Source organism: Lissotriton vulgaris, chromosome 1_1 (genome assembly GCF_964263255.1).
Source record: "Lissotriton vulgaris chromosome 1_1, aLisVul1.2, whole genome shotgun sequence".
NCBI lineage: Eukaryota > Metazoa > Chordata > Amphibia > Caudata > Salamandridae > Lissotriton > Lissotriton vulgaris.
In genome coordinates, this window is record NC_141685.1 from 1,013,371,926 (window position 1) to 1,013,394,766 (window position 22,841).

The 22,841-nt window shown below is 51.5% G+C and overlaps 1 protein-coding gene across 1 annotated transcript in view; it reads left to right on the forward strand.

Annotated features, from left to right (window-relative positions):
* The window catches only part of NXNL1 (nucleoredoxin like 1), a 32,187-nt gene extending 10,077 nt beyond the window's left edge, over positions 1-22,110 (forward strand). The window contains exon 2 of the mRNA XM_086936430.1: positions 20,791-22,110. Within this exon, the coding sequence (XP_086792556.1) occupies positions 20,791-21,088 (298 nt within the window). The 3' untranslated portion in view covers positions 21,089-22,110. The remainder of the gene's footprint in view (positions 1-20,790) is intronic.
* The last annotated feature ends 731 nt before the right edge of the window (positions 22,111-22,841 follow it).

The window sequence follows — 22,841 nt, forward strand, 5'->3', positions numbered from 1 at the left end:
GGCGATGTGTCTTGAAATATAGAGATACGCTCTTGTCCTAGTTTTATTCGATTTGGCGGTTTAGAAAGACTCGAGAACATTAGGTTGTCTGCTTGCCTTATTCATATAAGACATGCCACAAAAGGAATTATACTTGGATGCGTGAGTACTTGGTGAGCTTGCCATCCATTGCATTCTTACTTATATTATCAATCTCTATTGAGTGAAATATTCAGTAAGCCCCACCGGATTCCAATCCATGGCCTGCACATCACTTGGGCGGCACCCAGGACGCATCTCGCCAGCAGATACTAAATAACGGTGCCCAGAGCAATGGCCGCCCTGTATAATTATTTGAAACAAATAACTGGATTTCAAATTCTATGAGCAAGGAGCTTAACTGCTTACTATGTTTTGAAGAAAGGGCTGGAAATGTTCCGCGAGACGTGTCGACATTGACCCGCGGGAAGTGTGGGGACGTTTCTACAGACTCTAAATTCACTCCATTGAGACGAAGGCCTCAAGTACCAATCTTTGCTGTGGCACTTGACTGCACATCCTGTCATTCTGGGCACATTAAGCAATCTCTGTGTGTCTAAGTTTGTGAAATAAAATAATGTACTTGCCATATTGTTCCCCCAACTAGTTTCGCGCACTTCAAACTTCATACCAATGCGTTCCTACAGTGCAAATTATCTTTTTACTCGCTTGCATGAAACATTAATTTTAAAGACAGACTTCGTCAAAGAGCTGACCTCCGCACCAGGGCATCACCCTGCCTGCTTATCACTGTGTATGCATCGAAAAATGAATTAGAACAATCCATTAGCAGAGTTCAGACAGGTGCACCTCCCCTCAGGCAGAAGGAGCGCTCTTGTCAGACATCACAGGCACTGTTTTTAGTGGCACCATTTCAGCCCTTGACAGGTAAGTAAGATTCTATCGACGCTTAATCTCTACAAAAAAAAGGCCGATGGTACAGTTACTGTAAGTGGTGGATGACCTCGTTTCCGAGGGTCAAGAGCAGCATCAAAAATTGCATTTCTTGCCCAAGATGCCGGGTGGGGACACTAACCACCAGCACAGAAGGCCCCAGGGAGAGGGCGTCACGTTACAACAATCCACCCGTCACTATTCCCATTTGCAAACTTCCGGTAACCGCTGACTGGCCCATGACGTGAGAGAAGGCCTCCCCTGCTCGAGGAGGATGAACCGCCATGCCAGCCCATCTTCCACCACCAGAGCGACAGGCCGGGCTGTACCCCCGCGCCCTCAGCTAGAAACATTGCACAAATACCGCGAAACATTTGAAAAGTTTGTATGTATCACTCCTGAAGAAACCTGGAATGATGACAAGATGTCTCATCTGGAAAATTGGGACTGTTTTACAAAGTTCTTGTTGTATCAAACCCGTGTACATCCAATAGTTCATGCCTATCCCGGGGAGGTGATCTCTGCGCCTAGTTTGCAGCTCTGCAGACTACTCGGCGGCTCCAGCCACGGTTTCCAAGCAGTGCAATGTGCTCGACATGTGAGTACAACAAGTAATTTATTCAAAAGGGGGGTGGTGGGGGGGGGGGGCGAGGAATCCTTCCCAAGCGGTCTCCGCTGCTAGACTTCTGTCCGCTCATCCTGGGGGAGGAGTCAGGAAAACACAGTCTGTGAGCCCAGGGTCACAGAGTGAACAAGAGCGCTGTGACCGCACCCCTCTAGTAAGGCTTCCCTGAAGGGACCAGACTGGTGTCCGCTCACCTAGGGGTCATGTCCGCCGTCTGTGTGCTCAGGGTAACACAGTGAACAACAGGAAGAGCGCCGTGACTGCACCCCTCTAGAAAGGCTTGACTAAACGGACCGGGGTCCATTGGCTTGGACAATTCAGATGCTGCACTTTAACGTTTCTCCTCAGTGTCCACTTCACGCCCTGCACCCACACAGCAACACTTACGCATACACTGCAGCACTTACAGCCACAAAGCATCACTTACACCCACAGCGGCACTTACACATACACAGCGGCACATAAACCCACAGGGCCACATACACCCACAGAGCGGCACTTAAACCCACAGCGCCACATACACACACAGCGGCACTTAATCCCACAGCAACACATACACACACACAGAGGCACTTACACATACACAGCGGCACATAAACCCACAGCGCCACATACACCCACACAGCGGCACTTACACCCACATAGGGGCACTTATACCCACACAGCGGCACTTGCACCCACACAGCGGCACTTGTCAAGCGTGCCACAGTTGGTCACCTTTCTTATTCGCAAACCCCCTTGCGCATCTGTCTTCAAGATACATGCACAAATGACTTATCATTATTTTTATTATATGTATTATTATTATTATTATTATTACTATTGTATTAATATTAGAATAACTAATAATAATAATATATTGTATTTAAACATAGCTTTTTGTATACCACATCTGCATCTTAAGGCGCTATATCAAATGCACGCTTCCAAGCACTGATGTTGTTATTACAGATATATAAATCACTCCAAGTTTGCTGACCTAGTAAAGATGGAAGGCTGAGCCTGCCTGGTAGGGTTAGGTTGTGTCTGTTCCTGAGTGTGCATAGGCAGTGCCACTTTTCCTCGTGTTTGCGGTTGTTGCTGCCACTGGCTTCTTAATCTTTATTTGAAATTGTTTAGTTACTTACCACTGATGCACAGCAGGAGAAAAGCCTCTGTTGAGCAGTTATGAGAACCCCTTCCCAGCATGAGAAGCTGGGTGGAGGTAGGTGGGTGGGAGGGAGGTATGTGGGCGGTGGTGGGTAAGGCGGATAGAGGGGCCAGCTCCTAGTAACCGTTTGAAATCCTCCAGGGCACAATGGGTTGTCGGAGAGGCGGCAGGCTCGCTGATCCTCACAGTGGTTTCTGGAAGTTTATCTAGCTGTTTGTCTTTTCCAATTTCAAAATGATCCCCTGTTTATTTTAGTGAATAGCTTCAATGCGCGGAAACAGCAGAATTCATTGAGATTTTAGTGTCGCCTGGGTCCCTTGTCAAACATCTCAGTAAATTCGCCTTTTTCCGCCAAGGTTGCTCGGTGTGTGAAGCCGCGGGAGCTCAGGAGGGGTTCAAATCGCGGGCTTCCAACTCTGCACGACATCTTTCTGAGTTTTTTCAACTTATTGAATACAAGTCCATTGAGTAATAAAAGGAAATGTTTGGATGGTCTGTCACCGGAGTTACCCGGTTAAAATGCACAAATGTTGGTAGATGTGGAAATAGTAAGATATTCTCTGGTCTGTCAGCCTCTCACCAATTTGACCTGGTTGAATGAAATGCGTAGGTGTGGGGGCAGCTGTTTATAAATCATCACTCTCAGTTTCAGACACGCTGCCTTTGTGGCATGCAGACCACTGTAGCCCGGCATCAGGTACAATTCTTGCTGTGTGGTTTTCATCTCTTGAAATAGGGGGGTGTTGCAAAACTCATAGTGCCTTAAAACACCCACTAAAGGCGTCTACGCACAATCAGATGGCAGATTCAGCCGCCTTCACCTTTCCACCCTTCCGAGGTTGAACGGGTAATGCACACAACCCACAGTGCAGCAATGACAATTCACCACAATATTTTGTATACAATTAAACCACTAAGCGTGCCCGACAATTGAATGGGTTTGTGGGGTCCCGTTTGTGTTGCGTGCGTTCTTATGCGTTGTTCGTGTGGTCAATGTGTCGTCCTATATGTAAGGAATATACAATTGTAGAAAATAAATAGTGTGTCTGACAAGCACTGTAACCGTAAAGGTATAGTTGAATAGAACACGCCCCACAGATCTCCTACAAAAGCCCTATAAAGCCTATATAGCGCCCATTCGTTTGCGAAGAAATAGGTTTTGAGGGTAACAAGTATTTACCATGCAATAAAACCTGTAATCGGTGCATAAACACGCACTTTGAACATATAGTCTTTGCTCATGATGAGCAAGGCTGCCAGTAAAAGAGACTGCCAGCCTTGCTTCTCATGAGCATGGACTATAAGTACAAGGTGCTTGTTTACGCACCGATGCAAATGAATAAAAGGCATTGTCATTTACAATGCCAATAGCTCAAACTTTAATAATGCGAGACCTATTGCATTGTAAATGCTTGTTTATATTGCATTTCATCCTACAGTACTGCTGTTTCTACGAGCTACAACAATTCATGGGACATAATTTACTGCCCCTGCATGTCAAAGAACATTCAGCTCACTGGCTTCTCTAATTTTAGGACCAAGAAAAGCATTAACACATTTTTAGTGGGTTAAGTCAAAGTGTGACCTGCAGAGGAATGTGCAAGAGATAGTGGAAGAAGGTCTTTAAGGTTTCCTCTCACACAAACAGAAGCATTAGTGAATGTTTTTCCCTCCTGGCCCATACTAACACAAATACCATAACACTCAGCAGTTGTGTAGTTCATACAGGCCAAGTAATAATTTCCTTATACCGCTTGACACTCTTACTCCCACATAAGACAAAATTCGCTATGGGTCATGTCCATTGCCCAGTAGTGTACCAGTCCACAGCAATAAACCACCTATCACCAACTGAACAGTCACATAGCAACAAAAGAGACAGGCCACATGCCGCTGGCAAATAGGAAACCTTAGTTTCGTCCACTGCTGGTTCCAACAAGCTACATACAATACTGCTTCTGGACACCTTACAATGACAATCAGATATGAGATGACACTAATAAAGTCCATCCTAACAGATCTCTGCACCATTTGTCCCTCCAACCCATGCCAACGTAGGACCATACATTTTAAATAGAATATCTCAGGATGGACAACCTGGTGAAGTAACCAGCTAAGTGAAACATGATCCTTACTTTTCTCCTCTTCTCACACTTTTAAATCCTTCATACCACTAAGCGCTGAATCCTATAGCACAGTAACACACAACAAGGAACACCAATGGTCAAAACAAAAAAACACTATTCAAAGTGTTCTTCCCTTGCATGTAAGTGCTTCAACGCTCAACATAGGGGTAGGAAGCACTATATACATGTTACAGTACAATACAGTACATAAATAAAAAAAGATAATGGTTCCCTAGTTATGGAATTTAAGGTTATCTATCACAAAGGGATGTATGACGTTACAACGCATACTTTTACCACGCATGCCTTTACAACGCGGTTTTTACAACGCATGCCTTTACAACGCATAGCGCTTTGGGGTGCTGGATAGTGAAAAGTTTAATTTACTATTCCAACTCCAGTCCCCGTGGACACTAGGGAAGGTGTTGGATAGTAAATTAAACTTATTCCCTATCCTAGAGCGCCCCCAGCGCAATGCGTTGTAATGGTTTGCGTTGTAATGACTGCGTTGTAATGGTAGTGCGTTGTAAAAGTTTCGTTGTAAAGGTTGTATACCATCACAAAGATGTGCGGGCCGCAGCTACCAATCATAATACTAGAAATGCATCCAAAATTTCTTTACTTTGTAGTATGAACAACTTATGCTTATATTTATGCTGTATCAGTCATTGTCCTTTCATTTTACATTTTTGATCCTTGTTAACTGCAGATATCCAGATGTTATTTCATTTTGGCTAATGCTGACCATATGTTCTTGTATGCAGAATTGTGACACATCTTCTACAGTAATACTTTTGAATCCACTATCCATATAAGGATTACTTATCCCTATTTGTCAAGCGGGCATGACCCATTTGTCATACGGCCACACCCTAATTCTTGAATGTATCATCCACGATTGTAGACGGTGGTGCTCTGCTCTTGCAATTACCTGTCCTTCTAGTCCTACAATGTCACTCATGCTTTATTTGCCTGATCACATTTTACTCCTCTGCTCTCTGTAAATATGTTTTTCCACTGCACCTGCTTCCTACCTATTACATAACATAACATAAACACTTGTATTTGTAATGCGCAATTATCACCCATGGGTCTCAAGGTGCTGAATAAGAGATGTTTATTGTTACCGAACTCAATGGTATTCATTTTATCGACCTCAGATGGATGAAAGGCTGAGTGGACCCGCCAGGATTTGAACCTGTGACCATGAGGTAGAACACAGGCCCCTGCAGTGGATGCATTAGTCCACTAAGTCACCAGACACTGCCTTTTTTTAGGTCTCGCCTAGTGTTGCTGCGCACATGCGCAGCTCGCTCGGCGAGATTTATTGCTAATAATGACTTTTAGAAAAGGGCTTGAAGCCACGCCCCTCATTTTCATTGGCTGGCGTCACCGTTTATGCTAAACGGTGGCCTGCCATTGGAAATTAGCTTTCTGGGTTGCCTCTCTTTGGCTTTTTGGGCCGGCCCACCCGGACTGGCTCGCCTGCTTTCCTTCTGTAGTAAAGACATTTCTTATCTATAGGGGCGTGTATCTGCAATCATGTCTGCTCGTCGGCCAATCAGAGATGGCAGTCTGCTGGTAATGGGCGTGGCACACCAACACCTCTTAGAGCGAGGCTTTCCCCTTCTATGCCGCCATTCCGCCCACGCAAGGAAACGAAACGTGTTTACGGCCGTGCACAACGCCCAGAGAACAGCTGTGAGTCCTGCAGCCCTCCGTCCCTTCCACCCGACAGTCAGTGCAGCGCCGCCTCGCCATGTCTGCTCTAACCACACCCAGTGCAAGCAGTGCTCGCGCCAGGGCCGCCAGGCAGTTTCCGACGCTCCAGGGACAGCCCGCCCCTCCCTGCCATGTCCGCTCTAACCACAGCCAGTGCAAGCAGTGCTCACGCCAGGGTCCGCCAGGCCGTTTCCGACGCTCCAGGGACCTTGGTCCGTGTCAGCCCGCCCCTCCCTGCCATGTCCGCTCTAACCACAGCCAGTGCAAGCACTGCTCGAGCCAGGGCCCACCAGGCAGTTTCCGACGCTCCAGGGGCCTTGGTCCGTGTCAGCCCGCACCTCCCCTGTGTGTGAACGTCTACACTCTCCTGCTGGTAGTTGGAGGCTTTCTGTTTATGTTATTTAAGTCGCTTAAGAAGGGAGACACTGTTCTTTGAGTTTTATTTTCAGTGGCGTTCTCTGGCAATGTGCAGTACAAGCAATGATAAAATGCGTCCTCTCCACGCATACAGCAGTGTGCCTGCTGTGTGCATTGCTCGAGATGTTTGCCACATATTTTTTGCTCAGATAAGAAGCGGTGCTGTGTGTGTTGGTCTGTGGTGTCTGTTTACCTTCGGGAGCACCAGTGTGTATCTATTTTGTGAGAATGTGTGTGCGCACCTCAAGTAAATGTGTGTGTGTATCGCTGTGTCTTTTTTCATATGTGTGTGTCCGAGTAACTTTCCGGGAGGGTTCAGTGCCAATGCTTACAGTGCTGTTTGAGTTGCCTTTGTGTGTGAGTGTGTGTCTTTCCTCATATACTGCAGTGGGCATGCATGTAGTATTGACGTTTGAGCTGTCTTCCTTTATTCTACTTCTTGTGTGTCTGGCAGGCTGAATGAATCGAAGTGCAGGGGGTTGGCTTTATGTCTCTGTCTGTGCAGGTCTCAGTGCGTTCCGCAGTGCCAAGTGCAGTGCTGGCCATAGGGCTGGGCCGGCGGCGATGGCGGCTGTTGGAAGGCGGTGACCCCAGAGGTCAAGATGACTCTCCTAACCACCCGGAACCACCTCTCCCACAGTTACTGCCGAGTCTTATCGAGGGGGAGCCCTTGCCGGGGAGGACTGATCGTATACACTGTCGACACACTACACTTACGAACGGACACCACACCGTGAATCTTTATCAAGTATGAACTTTATCAATATAAAAGTAAGGAGCAATACACAGCGATTGAGGGATCGCGAAAGTCTCGTAACAAGGGAACGGGGAAGCGGGACAGTCTTAGAGGGCCAGCGGACACGCCACGCACCCTGCGCACAGTTCTCAATCCTCGAACTGGGGGGTACGGGGGCTGGCGATGGGACTTGCTGTCCTACTCACTTCGGTTTCAGATGGTCGTGATGGTAGCATTGGTGGTCCAGCCGGACCAGAGAGTTCTTCCAGCCGCGACGAGGTCAGCAGGGCTGGGTCAGGAGTACTTCGTCGTACTCGTAGTCAGGTGGAGCTGCGACAACGTCCGCAGGGCTCGGGATGGTAGCAAGAGTCCCTCGTTCTCGAGAGTGGGCCGCGACGAGGTCAGCAGGGCTCCGATGGTTCAGGTCTTACTCTTCGAGAGGGAGCCGCGACAGCGTCAGCAGGGCTCCGATGGTTCAGTTCCGCAGAGTCGAGGATGAGCCGCGACGACGTCAGCAGGGCTCGGTGGGTCAGAGTCTGTTCTCCTCAAAGTCAGCCGCGATCAGATCAGCAGGGCTTTCTTGTCCAAGATACAACTGCCGACTAGATGGGAGGCAGGCGGTCTTATAGTTCAAGAGCTCTTTGATGTCCGGACCCTTAGAGGCAGGAGGCCGGAGGTCCGAGGGCCAGGCGCCCGAGTGTCTGGCGGCGGTGTCTGTGATGCTTTTGGGACCATGCGTCCAGGGAACCCCAGACGACCATCAAGGTCTGGAGCCAGCTCACTAGGAAGCCAAATGGTGCGATCGAAACCAGCCCCCAGGGATGGTTCGGAGGTGTGAAGACATCCAGCTCCTCTGGGGGGGCCGGAGGTGTGATGGAAGCCTGGGTTTCGGGTACTTGGGAAGCCGTACACCCCCCTGGGCGAGTCGGGCGCGCACGCCTAGCTGCAGCCGGGAGCGGCCAGGGGCTGCCGAAAGGGAAGAAGGTGGTCGGCAAACCAGGCGGCCAAACATGGAGTCGGCTGGTCACGTGCAGGGTTGCAGGCACGCGGCCTGAAGGTCGTTTCAGGACCGATGTAGGAGTCTCGTGTATAGTTCGGGTGGGACGGAAATTAGGTCTGTCCGTCGCTCTGGGCTATGGGGAGGGTCAGCGAGGGCCACGCCACGAGGCCGGGTCCAACATGCGTCCCCTCCAGCTGAAAGACGAGGAGAACTACCCATCCTCTTGGGGGTTCTCTTCGCTGAGGCGGAAGAAGCGGGACAGGCCGTCGGCGTTGGCGTGGTCGGCACCAGGCCTGTGTTCCACAGTGAAATCCATCCCTTGGAGGGAGATGGACCAGCGTAGCAGTTTAGGGTTCTCTCCTCTCATCTGCATGAGCCACCGGAGAGGACGGTGGTCGGTCTGGACCAGGAAGTGGGTACCGAACAGGTAGGGTCTCAGCTTCTTCAAGGCCCAGACTACGGCGAAGGCCTCTCACTCGATGGTGCTCCATCTCTGCTCCTGTGGTAGTAGCCTCCGGCTGATAAAGGCTACTGGATGATCAATCCCCTGGTCGTCCACCTGGGAGAGCACGGCTCCGATGCCATGTTCTGAGGCGTCGGTCTGGACCACGAATTCTCTGGAGTAGTCCGTGGCCTGTAGTAGTGGAGCGGTGCACATGGCCTGTTTCAATTCCTCGAATGCCTTCTGACAGGCGGGGGTCCAATTAACCTTCTTGGGGTTGGCCTTGGCTGTCAACTCTGTGAGGGGGCCTACAACACTCCCGTACCCCTTGATAAATCTACGGTAGTACCCGGTGAGTCCTAGGAAGGCCCGCACCTCGGTCTGGGTCGTGGGGGTCTCCCAGGCAGTGATAGCGTCTATCTTGGGTTGGAGGGGGGCTACGAGGCCGCTCCTGACCTGGTGCCCAAGGTAGACCACGGAGCTTTGTCCTATTTGGCACTTGCTAGCTTTAATGGTGAGCCCGGCTCGACGCAGGGCGTCCAACACCTCCCCGAGGTGGTGCAAGTGCTCGGGCTAATGAGCACTGAACACCGCAATGTCGTCGAGATAGGCCGCGCTGAAACTTTCCAACCCGGCCAGGACCTGATTGACCAGTCGTTGGAAGGTGGCGGGGGCGTTTTTCATGCCGAAGGGCATCACTCTGAAGTGAAAATGGCCATCCGGAGTGGAGAAAGCAGACCTTTCTTGGGCCCTCTCCGTGAGGCCGATCTGCCAGTAGCCACTGGTGAGATCGAAGGTACTGAGGTACTGAGCCGAACCTAGGCGGTCAATGAGATCGTCGGCTCGGGGGATGGGGTGCGTGTCGGTTCGGGGGACTGCGTTGAGTCCGCGGTAGTCTACGCAGAACCTCAGCTCAGGAACGGTGCCGGGGGCGGCTGCCTTCGGAACCAGGACCACGGGGCTAGCCCATGGGCTGTCGGAGGCTTCCACCACTCCTAGGTCTAACATTTTGTCGACTTCAGCCTTGATGCTGGCTCGAACTCGGTCAGGGACTCGGTAGGCTCTGTGTCCTACCGGAGGGCTGTCCCCGGTGTCCACGTCGTGGACGCACCAACTGGTGATGCCGGGGGTGAGGGAGAAGAGGTCTGAGAATTGCCCCAGCAAGTGGCGACATTCTTCACGCTGCAAGGGGGTGAGGGAGGAGGAGAGGCTCACTCCCTCTACGGAGCCATCTTGATCCTTTGCACACAGGAGATCTGGTAGAGGGTCCGTTTCCTCCTCCTCTCCGTCGTTGGTGGCAAGTAGTAATCCCAACTCAGAACGCACAAAGTGGGGTTTGAGCCGGTTCACGTGTAGGACTTTCAGGGCGTTCCTGGCTGATTTCGTATCAACGAGGTAGGTGACCTGGCTCTTGCGCTCGATCACCTTAAAGGGTCCAGTCCACTTGTCCTGCAAGGCACAAGGTTCCACTGGGGACATGACCCAAACCTGTTGGCCTGGTTGAAACTCGACCAGAGTGGCATTCTGGTCGTACCAGCGTTTCATCTCCTCTTGGCTGGCCTCCAGGTTGGCCTCGGCCAGCTCGCGAAACTTCAGCGTCTGGTTCCGGAGAGCCAGGACATAGGAGAACACATCGGTGGGTGTACTCGGGGGGGGGGGGTCTCCCAGCCTTCCTTGACCAGGCTGAGGGGACCCCGGACGGGGTGCCCATAGAGCAGCTCGAAAGGGCTGAACCCCAAGGATTTCTGGGGAACCTCTCGGTATGCGAACAGGAGGCAGGGCAGGAGGATGTCCCACTTGCGTCGCAAGGGCTCCTCGAGACCCATGATCATCCCTTTCAGGGTGCGGTTGAACCGCTCCACCAGGCCGTTACCCTGGGGATGGTAGGGGGTGGTGAACCTGTACGACACCCCACACTGTTGCCAAAGGGACTTCATGTACCGGGAGATAAAGTTCGTGCCTCGGTCGCTCACCACTTCCCAGGGGAACCCCACACGGGAGAAGATCCCCATGAGGGCCCGGCCCACGACTGGGGCCGTCACGGTCCGGAGGGGGATGGCTTCGGGGTATCGGGTGGCGTGATCAACCAGAACCAAGATGAACCGGTGACCTAAGGAGGTCCGGGGGTCCAGAGGTCCGACGAAGTCGATCCCCACCCTCTCGAAGGGGGTACTGACAACTGGAAAGGGCTGGAGGGGAGCCTTGCGCTTACCTCCGCTTTTGCCGCTAGCCTGACACGTGGGGCAGGACTTACAGTGGTGTTCCGCATCGGCCCGCATGCGGGGCCAGTAGAAATGGGTTACTAGCCGTTGGAATGTTTTATCTTGACCCTGGTGTCCCGCCAGGGGTACATCGTGGGCCAGGTTGAGGAGGAGGCCGCGGAAACGTAGGGGTACCACCAGCACGCGGGCTGACCCTAGTTCGGCGGTCTTTTGTTCACTGTACAGTAGGCCGTTTTCCCAATAAAGGTAATGGGGGCCGGGCTGGTCTCCAGCGGCCTGGGCTGCGGCCTGTTGCCGGAGCCCCTCAAGGGCAGGGCAGGAGGTCTGCTCTCGGCAGAACTCCTCTCGGGACGGTCCTCCTTCTTGGCGCCACTGGGCCAACTCAGGGATATCTGCTAGGGTGGGGACTGACTCGACGGTGGGTCCGAGGGGACCTTCGTCCGATTCGCTTCCTTTGCTGGGGGGCTGGTCGAGGACTGTGGGGGGCTCGCTACCCTCGGGTACATCAGGGGCTGCACTGGGGAACTCGGGCTCTTCGTTCCCGGGATTGGACATTCTGGCGGTCATGGCTCGGGTGCTCACACAGGCCCATTGGGGCAGACCCAACATTTCTAAATGGGTCCTTCGTTCTACCTCTTTTCACTGGGAACTCTCTAAGTCATTCCCCAGGAGGCAGTCTACAGGCATGTCCGTGCGGACCGCCACCCGTAGATCGCCTGAGACTCCCTCCCACTCAAACGGGACCTGGGCTATCCTGCAGGTGCGGACAGAATTATCAGCTGCTATCACTCTACAGGAGGTGTGGGGAATGATCATGGACTCGGGGACTAGCGTGTACCTAACAGACGTGATGCTGGCTCCTGTGTCCGTGAGGGCTCCTACGCTGCGCCCGTTAACCTTAACTGTCTGGCGATATTTTTCGGTGTTGTCGGGCAGGTAATCTCCTGGGATCATCTCGCTATTCCCCAGGGAGGCCAAGACCATGGCTGCGGGCTCCCAATCCCCCTGTTCCTCGATCTCTTCTTCTTCTAGGGCCACTGAGGATATCTGTCTGGTGGAGGGGCCAGTGGGAGTGGGTTTTGGGGTCATGGGACATCGGGGGTCACCGGCGTAGTGCCCGGGCTGCTGACACTTGTAGCAGGTGGAGCTAGGGCGGAGCCCTGGGGGTCCTGCACTCGGGCGGCTCTCGTCGCAGGAGGGGAGCGTGGGGCCTGGTTTCTGGGAGGACTGCGCTGGGGCCCTGACTGGGATCCTTGCTGTTTGCCTCGGCCTCCCCCACCTCGCTGGTGGGAAGATCCTTGGTCGTTCCGAGGGGGGTCTCCCCCCGGCCCATTCTGGACTCGGGTGGCCACCCAGCGATCGGCTTCCACAGCCAGTTTCCGTGGGTTGGCGAGCTTGCTGTCCAGGAGGTGCTGTCTCAGTTCCACAAAGCAATTGGCGGACAGGTGCTCGTAAGCGACTAGGTCGACTAGGCCTTCGAAAGTGGTCACATTGCTGCCCTTGATCCACCCATCGAGGGCCCGGGTGTAGTAGTTCGCATAGTCCACCCACGTGGTGTCAGGAATCTTCTTGCACTCCCTAAACCGCTGGCGATACATTTCTGGCGTGAGGCCGTAGCGGAATAGGAGAGCGTCTTTCATGTGGGGGTAGGCGTTCATGTGTGCAGTCGGTAGGTCCAGCAGGGTGTCTCTTCCTTCGCTGAGGAAGCGGCTCCACAGGCCGGCCCCCCAGTCCTTCTCGGGGACCCGGTGGGCGGACATGGCAACCTCGTAGGCTTTGAACCACTGCTGGATGTCATCTCCTTTGTAAAACTCCTTCACGACGTCTTTGGGGATGTGCACCTTCGTTTCTTTGGGGACCACCTGCTCTCTAAGTCCCGGTGATCCGGTTGTTTCTGCTCTGGCTTTTATTTCGAGTTCTTTGAGGCTGCGCTCGTGCTCGAGCTGAAGTTTCCGACCTTCATGCTCCCTCTGGAGCTTCTTCTCCTCCAGCTCTCCCTGGAGCCGCAACTGCTCAACCGCCAACTTTTTCTCTGCCAGTTTGAGTTCGCCCTCCAATTTGAGGCGCGCTAGTTCGAGCTCATGGCTTCGGTCACGTTCTTGGTCGGCCATCTCTTCCGATGACCGATTTCTCCCGGTTGCTGGGCTCCGGGTCGGTTGCTGGATTCTCTCACCGGCCGGTGTACCCGGTTCGGTCTGTGGCCTCCCCCCTCGTCGTCTTCGGTCGGGGGAGGGGTGCTCCGGACTCAACCCAAGCGGTTAGCGCTTTCTGGAAATTCTCCTTAGTACTTAGTCCGGTACTCGGAATACTTAGTTCTTTGCAGAACTGTTTTAGTTCTTTATGGGTGTAGTCTTCCAAGAGATCTTTGTCGAACGTTGTCTTCGCACTAGATTCTGTAGTCGTCATTGTTGCTCTTCCTTTGTCGTGCGTTTGCTGCGTGTGGGTTCAGGTAGTGTGTCAGTGGTACGATCTTTAGACGTAGGTTCGTATCGCGTCGCTGCCACCAATGTTGGAAGGCGGTGACCCAAGGGGTCAAGATGACTCTCCTAACCACCCGGAACCACCTCTCCCACAGTTACTGCCGAGTCTTATCGAGGGGGAGCCCTCGCCGGGGAGGACTGATCGTATACACTGTCGACACACTACACTTACGAACGGACACCACACCGTGAATCTTTATCAAGTATGAACTTTATCAATATAAAAGTAAGGAGCAATACACAGCGATTGAGGGATCGCGAAAGTCTCGTAACAAGGGAACGGGGAAGCGGGACAGTCTTAGAGGGCCAGCGGACACGCCACGCACCCTGCGCACAGTTCTCAATCCTCGAACTGGGGGGTACGGGGGCTGGCGATGGGACTTGCTGTCCTACTCACTTCGGTTTCAGATGGTCGTGATGGTAGCATTGGTGGTCCAGCCGGACCAGAGAGTTCTTCCAGCCGCGACGAGGTCAGCAGGGCTGGGTCAGGAGTACTTCGTCGTACTCGTAGTCAGGTGGAGCTGCGACAACGTCCGCAGGGCTCGGGATGGTAGCAAGAGTCCCTCGTTCTCGAGAGTGGGCCGCGACGAGGTCAGCAGGGCTCCGATGGTTCAGGTCTTACTCTTCGAGAGGGAGCCGCGACAGCGTCAGCAGGGCTCCGATGGTTCAGTTCCGCAGAGTCGAGGATGAGCCGCGACGACGTCAGCAGGGCTCGGTGGGTCAGAGTCTGTTCTCCTCAAAGTCAGCCGCGATCAGATCAGCAGGGCTTTCTTGTCCAAGATACAACTGCCGACTAGATGGGAGGCAGGCGGTCTTATAGTTCAAGAGCTCTTTGATGTCCGGACCCTTAGAGGCAGGAGGCCGGAGGTCCGAGGGCCAGGCGCCCGAGTGTCTGGCAGCGGTGTCTGTGATGCTTTTGGGACCATGCGTCCAGGGAACCCCAGACGCCCATCAAGGTCTGGAGCCAGCTCACTAGGAAGCCAAAAGGTGCGATGGAAACCAGCCCCCAGGGATGGTTCGGAGGTGTGAAGACATCCAGCTCCTCTGGGGGGGCCGGAGGTGTGATGGAAGCCTGGGTTTCGGGTACTTGGGGAGCCGTTCACCCCCCTGGGCGAGTCGGGCGCGCACGCCTAGCTGCAGCCGGGAGCGGCCAGGGGCTGCCGAAAGGGAAGAAGGTGGTCGGCAAACCAGGCGGCCAAACATGGAGTCGGCTGGTCACGTTGCAGGCACGCGGCCTGGAGGTCGTTTCAGGACCGATGTAGGAGTCTCGTGTATAGTTCGGGTGGGACGGAAATTAGGTCTGTCCGTCGCTCTGGGCTATGGGGAGGGTCAGCGAGGGCCACGCCACGAGGCCGGGTCCAACAGCGGCGTCTCACTGAAGTGCTTGAGAAGTGTTACTAAGACATACACGGTACCCTTGTGGCTAGTGACAAACAACAGCTGATATATTTATTTATTTATTTAAAAAATTTATAAAGCGCAGCATATACCCGTGGGTGTCTGATGCAATCTCTCAGATGGTTATCGTTTCTGCCAGTAGCTGAGTTGACCGCAGAAATCAAAATGGAAAATGGTCTTCGCACTGGGGGCAGGACGGAGACAGTAGTCAACAGGTCGTTTACATTTGTGAACATTGGCAATTTTTAAGTTTTTATTTTGAAGAGATTGGTGAATTTGATGTGTGTAATTAGGTTATATTTATTAAACAGCACATATCGACACACGAGGCTCCTGTGACCATATAACATGGCTCTGTCGAATGAAAACCTATATTTGAGGGAATATGTGGCATTGTATTTGACACCACACTCTGGCCGTGAACAGTCGGCCCCTAGTGTCTGTTTCAAGCCTTTTCCTATTTGTAAGTCCTATGTGCATCTGGGAATAACACACATATGCACGCCAAACAGCTATACAGCCTTGGTTGTACATACATTTACATTAACAGGACCCGTAACACACTTTTGCTTGAATTTAGAGAAGAGGCAAGGGTTGAGCGTTCACGTGACCAAAAGGGAGGGCTTGAGCGCCAGGCGGGCGAGAGAACAGAAGGGCACTGAGAAAGAGCTTATAAAGACAGCGGGGAATGACGGTGGGGGTGCAGACAGAGAAACACACCGCAAAAGAAAAGGAAGGAAGAAAACAACTAAGAGAAAGAGACACAATGAGAAACAGCCACAGAGAGAAGAGAAAGCACAGAGAAACAGAGTCTTCTGCGGCTTGGGTGGGGTAGTCTGGGCTTCATCCGTTCCCCCCGGACATAGAATACTGTCCGCATTCGTCTGCGGGCTCCTGATCGACCCCTGCTTTCACTTAGAAAATAACTTTATTTGACAATCCGGAAACTTGTCCGGGGAGCTGGACCCGTCAACTCTGTACTCTCCCCCCCCGCCGCTTTCCCCACACTCCCCCTCGCTGAGAATTAAAGGGCCCTCATCCTGAGTGATGCTGGGCCCGGGAACCCCATCCCCTTCAGTGTTGGTACCACCCCCTTCTCCCCCAACCCTGGGGACCCTCTGTGTCCCCCTGAGAGTTCAGACACCACCCTAAGCGTTTGAGCCCCCGCCCTGAGCATATGAACCCCATCCTGGCATTCACAACCCCAGCCCCCCACCTCAGCGTTCAGACCCCCACCCTGAGCATTGCGACCTCCACCCGCACTATGGGAAATTAAGTGAAAACATATTTAAATAGTTATCTGGCTTAGTACTCACACATACCTTGCATCCACAGTCTTTTTATAAAGCTTGAGTTTATTGAGAAACAATGAACAGCATTTGGTAATGCCTCAAGCAAGAAGAACACAAGTCAACAAAGAATAAACAAGCATTAAAAATGCAATAGGTCTCGCCTTTCATTAAGTTAATGCCATTTGCTTTGATATACAATACCATTAGCAAATCAAATGGCTTTAACTTAAACAAAGGCAAGACCTATTGCATTTTCAATTCTTGTTTTTTATAGCGCTCTGAATCACTCGAGCAGGGCCGTACTAGGAAAGAAAATAAGCCTGGGCTGAAAAATAAAAGTGGGCCGCATTGGTGAATTACATAAAAATATGGCCCATGTTTGCAAATTGTGGAAAAACTTGGGAAGTTTTTAATTTGTAAACATACTATTTATATGTGTTTTGCAAAGTGTGGGAGACTACATGCATTTGAGCTTGCTGTGGGCATTTTTTTAATATTAGGAAAATCAATAGTAAATCCGTCTCAGTAGACCATATCACAGGCCCACACCAGGCAAAAACTGGCCCATGCACTAACTTGTTAGGCCTGCCCTTCGGAAACTGCTTTATTCCCTTATAGGTCAGTCCGACACTGCCCTAAGGGCTTGGTCTGTGTTTTGTTTTAAAAAAAAAGATTATTGATTTTCATTCCAACAAAGCAAGAAACCATTCTTGTACGAAATAAAGCAGTATAGCACAACACTTTATCACCGTAGGTACCAATTATTATTAAAAAGTCACCAATTTGCCTTTCTTCAGTATCTGAAACCGGGCCCCATCCTTCCACCCATAAATCATCACATCTCATCCGAGTCTGAGTCATCATCTTCTCTGTCCGGAGGTGGTTCACAAATATCACTCCTGTATTTATTCCATGCCTCCCAGATTTTACTCCACTTTTTAGGGCAACCTCTACTACTGAACACCTCCCTCTCGGCAAACATGGCCCCATCCATCTCCCTACCCCACGCTGCAAGAGACGGGACCTCCGCTCCTCCCCACTTTTGTTCTATGTTCCTTTTGGCAACCATAATTCCTAGTGTTACCCAGCTCTGCCCCGATTGCGTGAGGTCATTCGGCTCCCATATATTTAGTAAACAGCGTTTTGGTTCCGGTATAAGCGATACCCCCTTCGATTGTGATATGGTTCTCATTACCTGCGCCCAGTATTCCGTTATTTTAGGACAATCCCATATGGTATGAAAGAAGGTTCCCTCTTCCCCGCAACCACGCATACAGTAGGGGTGGTCTGCCCTGCCCATCTTGTGTAGGGTGCGTCTAGTGTAGTACGACCTATGTAAGATGTGGAGCTGCACTAGTCAGAGGCGCGAGGGAATGCCCATCTCTCTTGGGGATGCCAATGCTTCCTGCCACCCTGAATCATCCATATCACCAATATCTTGAGACCATTTTTCTCTCACAGGGCTCGTCGGGTCGGGCATATTATTCACTAATTTGCGGTATGTAAGAGAGGTGGCCCTCTTTGGCATGTAAGCAGTCAATAACCTATCCTCCATAGGGGATGCTACCGGAACTTCTGTGCCGTGAGGCAGTATTGTCATGAGGGCGTGTTGTATCTGTGTGTATCGGAACAATTCCGAGGGGGCCAATTCGTATTGCTGCTGAAGGCGCTCAAAGGAGACTATCTCTCCTCCCTGGCACATATCCCTCACCGTGGATATCCCTATATTATCCCATCTATCGAATCCCTTACTGTTCCTAAGTTTTCCAAGCCGTTTCGTGTCCCCTAGTGGAGTTAGTTGGGTCAGTACCCCCCGCCATCCAAGTTTGGCCTGTGCCGTATGCCATAACCCCAGCATGTGATGCAACGGACCGAACATTGCAGAGGTCACTTTTTTGTCATATAGGGGAGTAAGCATTTCTCTCATGCCCAGTTGCGCCCTGTCTGCCTTGAATGCCGGATCTGCCTGCGAGACATGCACCCATTGATTAATTACTTTCAGTTGTGCCGCCCGGTAATAAAGTTGTATGTTGGGGAGCGCTATACCCCCATCATACCAACCACGCACCAACTTAGCCTGCGCAATACGTGCATGCTTATTACTCCATAAAAGATTAGAGACCTGTGTCGAAATCGTCTTGAAGTAAGGTGGCAGCACTGGGTATGGCGTATTCTCTAGAACATATAAAAAACGGAGTAGGGCCATCATTTTAAAAAGCGCTGCCTTTCCCAACAAGGTCAGTGGCAGCGTCTCCCAGTGACGCACCTCCCGCTTAAGACGTTCCAGTGGCGGTTGCAAATTCTTACGAAAAAATTCCTCCGAGTCAGAGGTGACATAAATACCTAAATATTTAAACGTACTGTCCGCAATCTGAAGCGGGCAATTTTCAGGGAGATGTGGCGGTGGGCCATGTAACACATACCGTAGTGATACCGACCAATTTATGGTATAACCGGACGCCTTGCCATAAGCCACACAAATATCTAGGAGGGCCAGTATAGAGCGCCTCGGCGAGGCCAGATATTACAAGATATCGTCAGCGTATAGGGACACTCGATCTTCCCAGCTGACTGTCCATTTAAGGCCCTGAACCAATGGGTCCCATCGTATCCATGCCGCCAATGGCTCCAACACCAGAGCAAAGACGTAATGGCGACAGTGGGCAGCCTTGGCGTGTCCCTCTCGCTAAGGGAAAGTCTTCGGAAATGTGATCATTGGCAGTAACATGGGCCATTGGCTTGGTGTATAAGAGCTTAACCCAGGAACAGAATTTTGGTCCAAACCCCAAATGCTGTAATACTTTTGAAGAGAAAGGGCCATTTGACCATGTCAAACGCCATATGGGCGTCTAGTGATAGCACCACTGACGGTTCTTGCACGTAGTGTGCGCACGCCAGAACACCATGCAATCTCCTCAGATTAAGAGCCGTGTTCCTGCCTGGCATAAAGCCCGATTGATCTGGGTGTATAAGTTTCAATAAATGCGGCGTAAGCCGATTTGCCAGTAGCTTTGCTAGGATTTTAGCCTCTGCATTTAGTAAGGAGATAGGCCGATAGGAGGTACATCTATGCGCAGGTTTCCCTGGTTTCAGAACAGCCACTATGGTGGCCGTTCATTGGTCTGGCAGGAGTTCGCCCACCCTTAGACTATCAGTGTACATATTTAACAAATAGGGCACAATGGAGTCCGCCGTCCTCTTATGGAGTTCGACCGGTATACCATTTGGCCCTACGGCTTTACCCAATTGCAGCGTCCCAATGGCTGTCCACTTCTCGTCTATAGTAAGATCATCTTCCAGCTCTAGGGCCTCCTCTGGGGTTAGCTTGGGTATTGCAAGGTATTGTACATATGACAGCGCCTCTTCTGGGGACATCTCGGAGTCCGACCAATAGATTACCCGAAAGTGGCGCGCCAACGTGCTTACTATTGTGTGTGGGCCAGTTGCTGCCTGTCCTCCCTCCGTGCAAAGCTGTGCAATTCACCTGTCACTTTTTTCCCGCCTATCTAGCCATGCCAGTAACTTCCCGGCCTTATCACCGATGTCATACACTTTATGGCAAGTGGCCTCAAGTTGTTGTCTTGTTAATTCTGTGAGGTGTCCCCTATGTTGTTGCTGTTTAAGGTGCAAGATGTGGGATATAATAGGAGGTGGATCATTAGCATGTTGGATCTCTGCAGTTTGTAGTTCGGACTCTGGATTCCTCAATTCCCGTTGTCCTTCCCGTTTATGTGCTGTGATGGAAGCAATGGCCTGCCCCCTAATGACTGTTTTGAACGCCTCCCATAGGGTGGTTGCTGAGGCAACTGATCCTGCGTTGTCCTGAAAATAGTGGCCCGTTAACTTTTTGAGCGCCTTCCTGATCTTGGGAACTTGCAGATATAACAAGATATGGTCGACGTATAGGGACACTCGATCTTCCCAGCTGACTGTCCATTTAAGGCCCCGTACCAATGGGTTCTATCGTATCCATGCCGCCAATGGCTCCAACACCAGAGCAAAAAAGTAATGGCGACAGTGGGCAGCCTTGGCGTGTCCCTCTCGCTAAGGGAAAGTCTTTGGAAATGTGACAATTGGCAGTAACATGGGCCATTGGCTTGGTGTATAAGAGCTTAATCCAGGAACAGAATTGGGTAGCCAGGGCGGATTGGGTAAATACGTCGCCGCTTCTGTTGATAATAAGTGTATCGGAGTGTGTTTTAAAACAAATATCAATAAACTTTTCTCTGGAGGACTGGTAACGCTTTGTTTCTCTTTGTATCTTCCAGGGAGTTGGAGGTTACTTTTGGCGTCGAAGGCATCCCCACTGTGGTTGTCCTGAAGCCCTGTGGCCAGGTCATCTCTTGGAATGCCGTGGACGAGATCAAGCGTCTGGGCGCAGCTGCCTTCAAGAATTGGCAGGAAGTGGCCGACATCATCGACCGTGACTTCATGCCACCTGACGACTTCACCGACAAGGTTAACAGGAGCCTGACAGACTGCTTGCGGCGCCCCAAGTACAAATTGAAGAAGAAGAAGAAGAACGATGGCCATGAAAAAGAGGATGACGACAAGGGGTTCTTCTAACTCCAGCCCTGCCAAGTACCACGCATCATGCATTAGACTAACGAATTTCAGTGTGGTGGTACGCATCACCGCACTGAAATGCAAAGTCACGCATAATAGTCATAGTGCCTGCCTCTGCTGTCAGGCCGTTACAGCGCTGCTATGACTATTTCTAAAGCTGGAGTGGCAGCACGCCGCGGCCTGCGCGCTGCTTCCTCAAGCTTAAGGGCTGGCCGAGCTAGTAGCTGCTAAAATGCGTCAATGGAGGAATTGAGATTCCTTCTGCTGTGTAGCATTACAATCTGGCTCAAGCTGACTGATGTCACCAGGTAGCCGACTCAGGTTTGGCACAGTCATTGACTTTATTAGGTTCCGCGGGATGTCACGTCCTCCTGCTGCAGCTGCAGTTAAAAGTTTGGGAGGCTGGCTAGGCTGTGTGGCAGTGCTGCTTGCACCACCTGAGGCGGTGAATTAAAATTAATGATGACCCTGCGACCCCACCCCTCAGACTGTAGCGGCCGCTGAAGCCCACTGTGCAGCTCTGCTCTGAGCTGCGCCTACTGCTGAGTCTGTTAGTGAGCATGTTTTCCATGCTGAGGGAGGGTCATTGCGGCCATTCTCTGAGGAGGTGGGGCGTCAGCCTGTAAACCTGATTGCCGTGTGGCTCTCCTCTCAAGTAAGTATCTGACCATCCGAGTGTCAAATTTGCTTTTTAGCGCTTGTCTGGGTTAGCTTTCAACTCACCTGCTGCCCTCCATGCTGGTACCACTGCACCACGGTTCTCTTGAAAAGACACAGGCCGGCTGACCACGCTTGCAGTCACAGCCTCAGCTCACTGCGACTGCAGGAACATGACTGCCTGCGCCACCCCTCTAAAGAGCTTGGGTAAGAGTGCACGAGCCTGCTAGCATTGCGAGTGATGTCTGCACAGTGAGTTCGATACCCACACTGTAGCACTGAACAGGCAAGACTCGAGCACAGGTGACCAAAACAAGTCTACCACTGTTGCAGCTTAGAGACCATTACACCTGAGGTCCTTTTTATTCATATTGGGGACCCACGCCCGGCAGCAGGGCCAGATTGGCTGTAGCGGGCACGGGGCATTTCCCTCATGGGCCGCTAGGGTGGGCGCCAGTTTTGGGCCCCTGGGCAGTCGTTTTTGTTACAGGGACATTTTTGCAGCATAGCTGCAATATTGGACCCTGTAATAAAATCGTCCGAAGCTGGCCCTGACAAACAGCTCCGCTGCGCCCCCAACCCCACGAGGGCCGGCCGAGCATTTTGCCAGGGCCGGTTTTGGTTCCCAGTCTGGCCCTGCCCGACAGCAAGGAGGATCCAGGGGGCCGAGTGTGGGCAAAGGCCGGCAAAGGTATCTGTGTTTTAGTAGTTCAGATAACTTGCTACAGCTGCTATTAATAAATAGCATTAATGCTTCAATCATTCTGAGTTGCCTGTGCCCCCCAGCCTTTGGTGTATTGAGTCTGAGAACTGTGCACTCACGCAGTCTGACTCTGCTGTGCTCGGTTTTCAACTGCCTGCTGCTAGCACACTTTAGTTCAGTGACTTCTTAGCTTCACGTTGTTTAAACGGTTGTAATTTCTGATATTATTCATATGTTTCCCTCGTCTAAATTGCTTGATGTGCTCGCGAGAAAGTGTCACTCATAGTCATTGAAATGTCACTCATAATTACACTGAAATTATGAAAATGTCACACATAGCAATCTGAAACCTTAGCAGCTATGTAACTCTTGATTCACAGAACAATAGTCGTT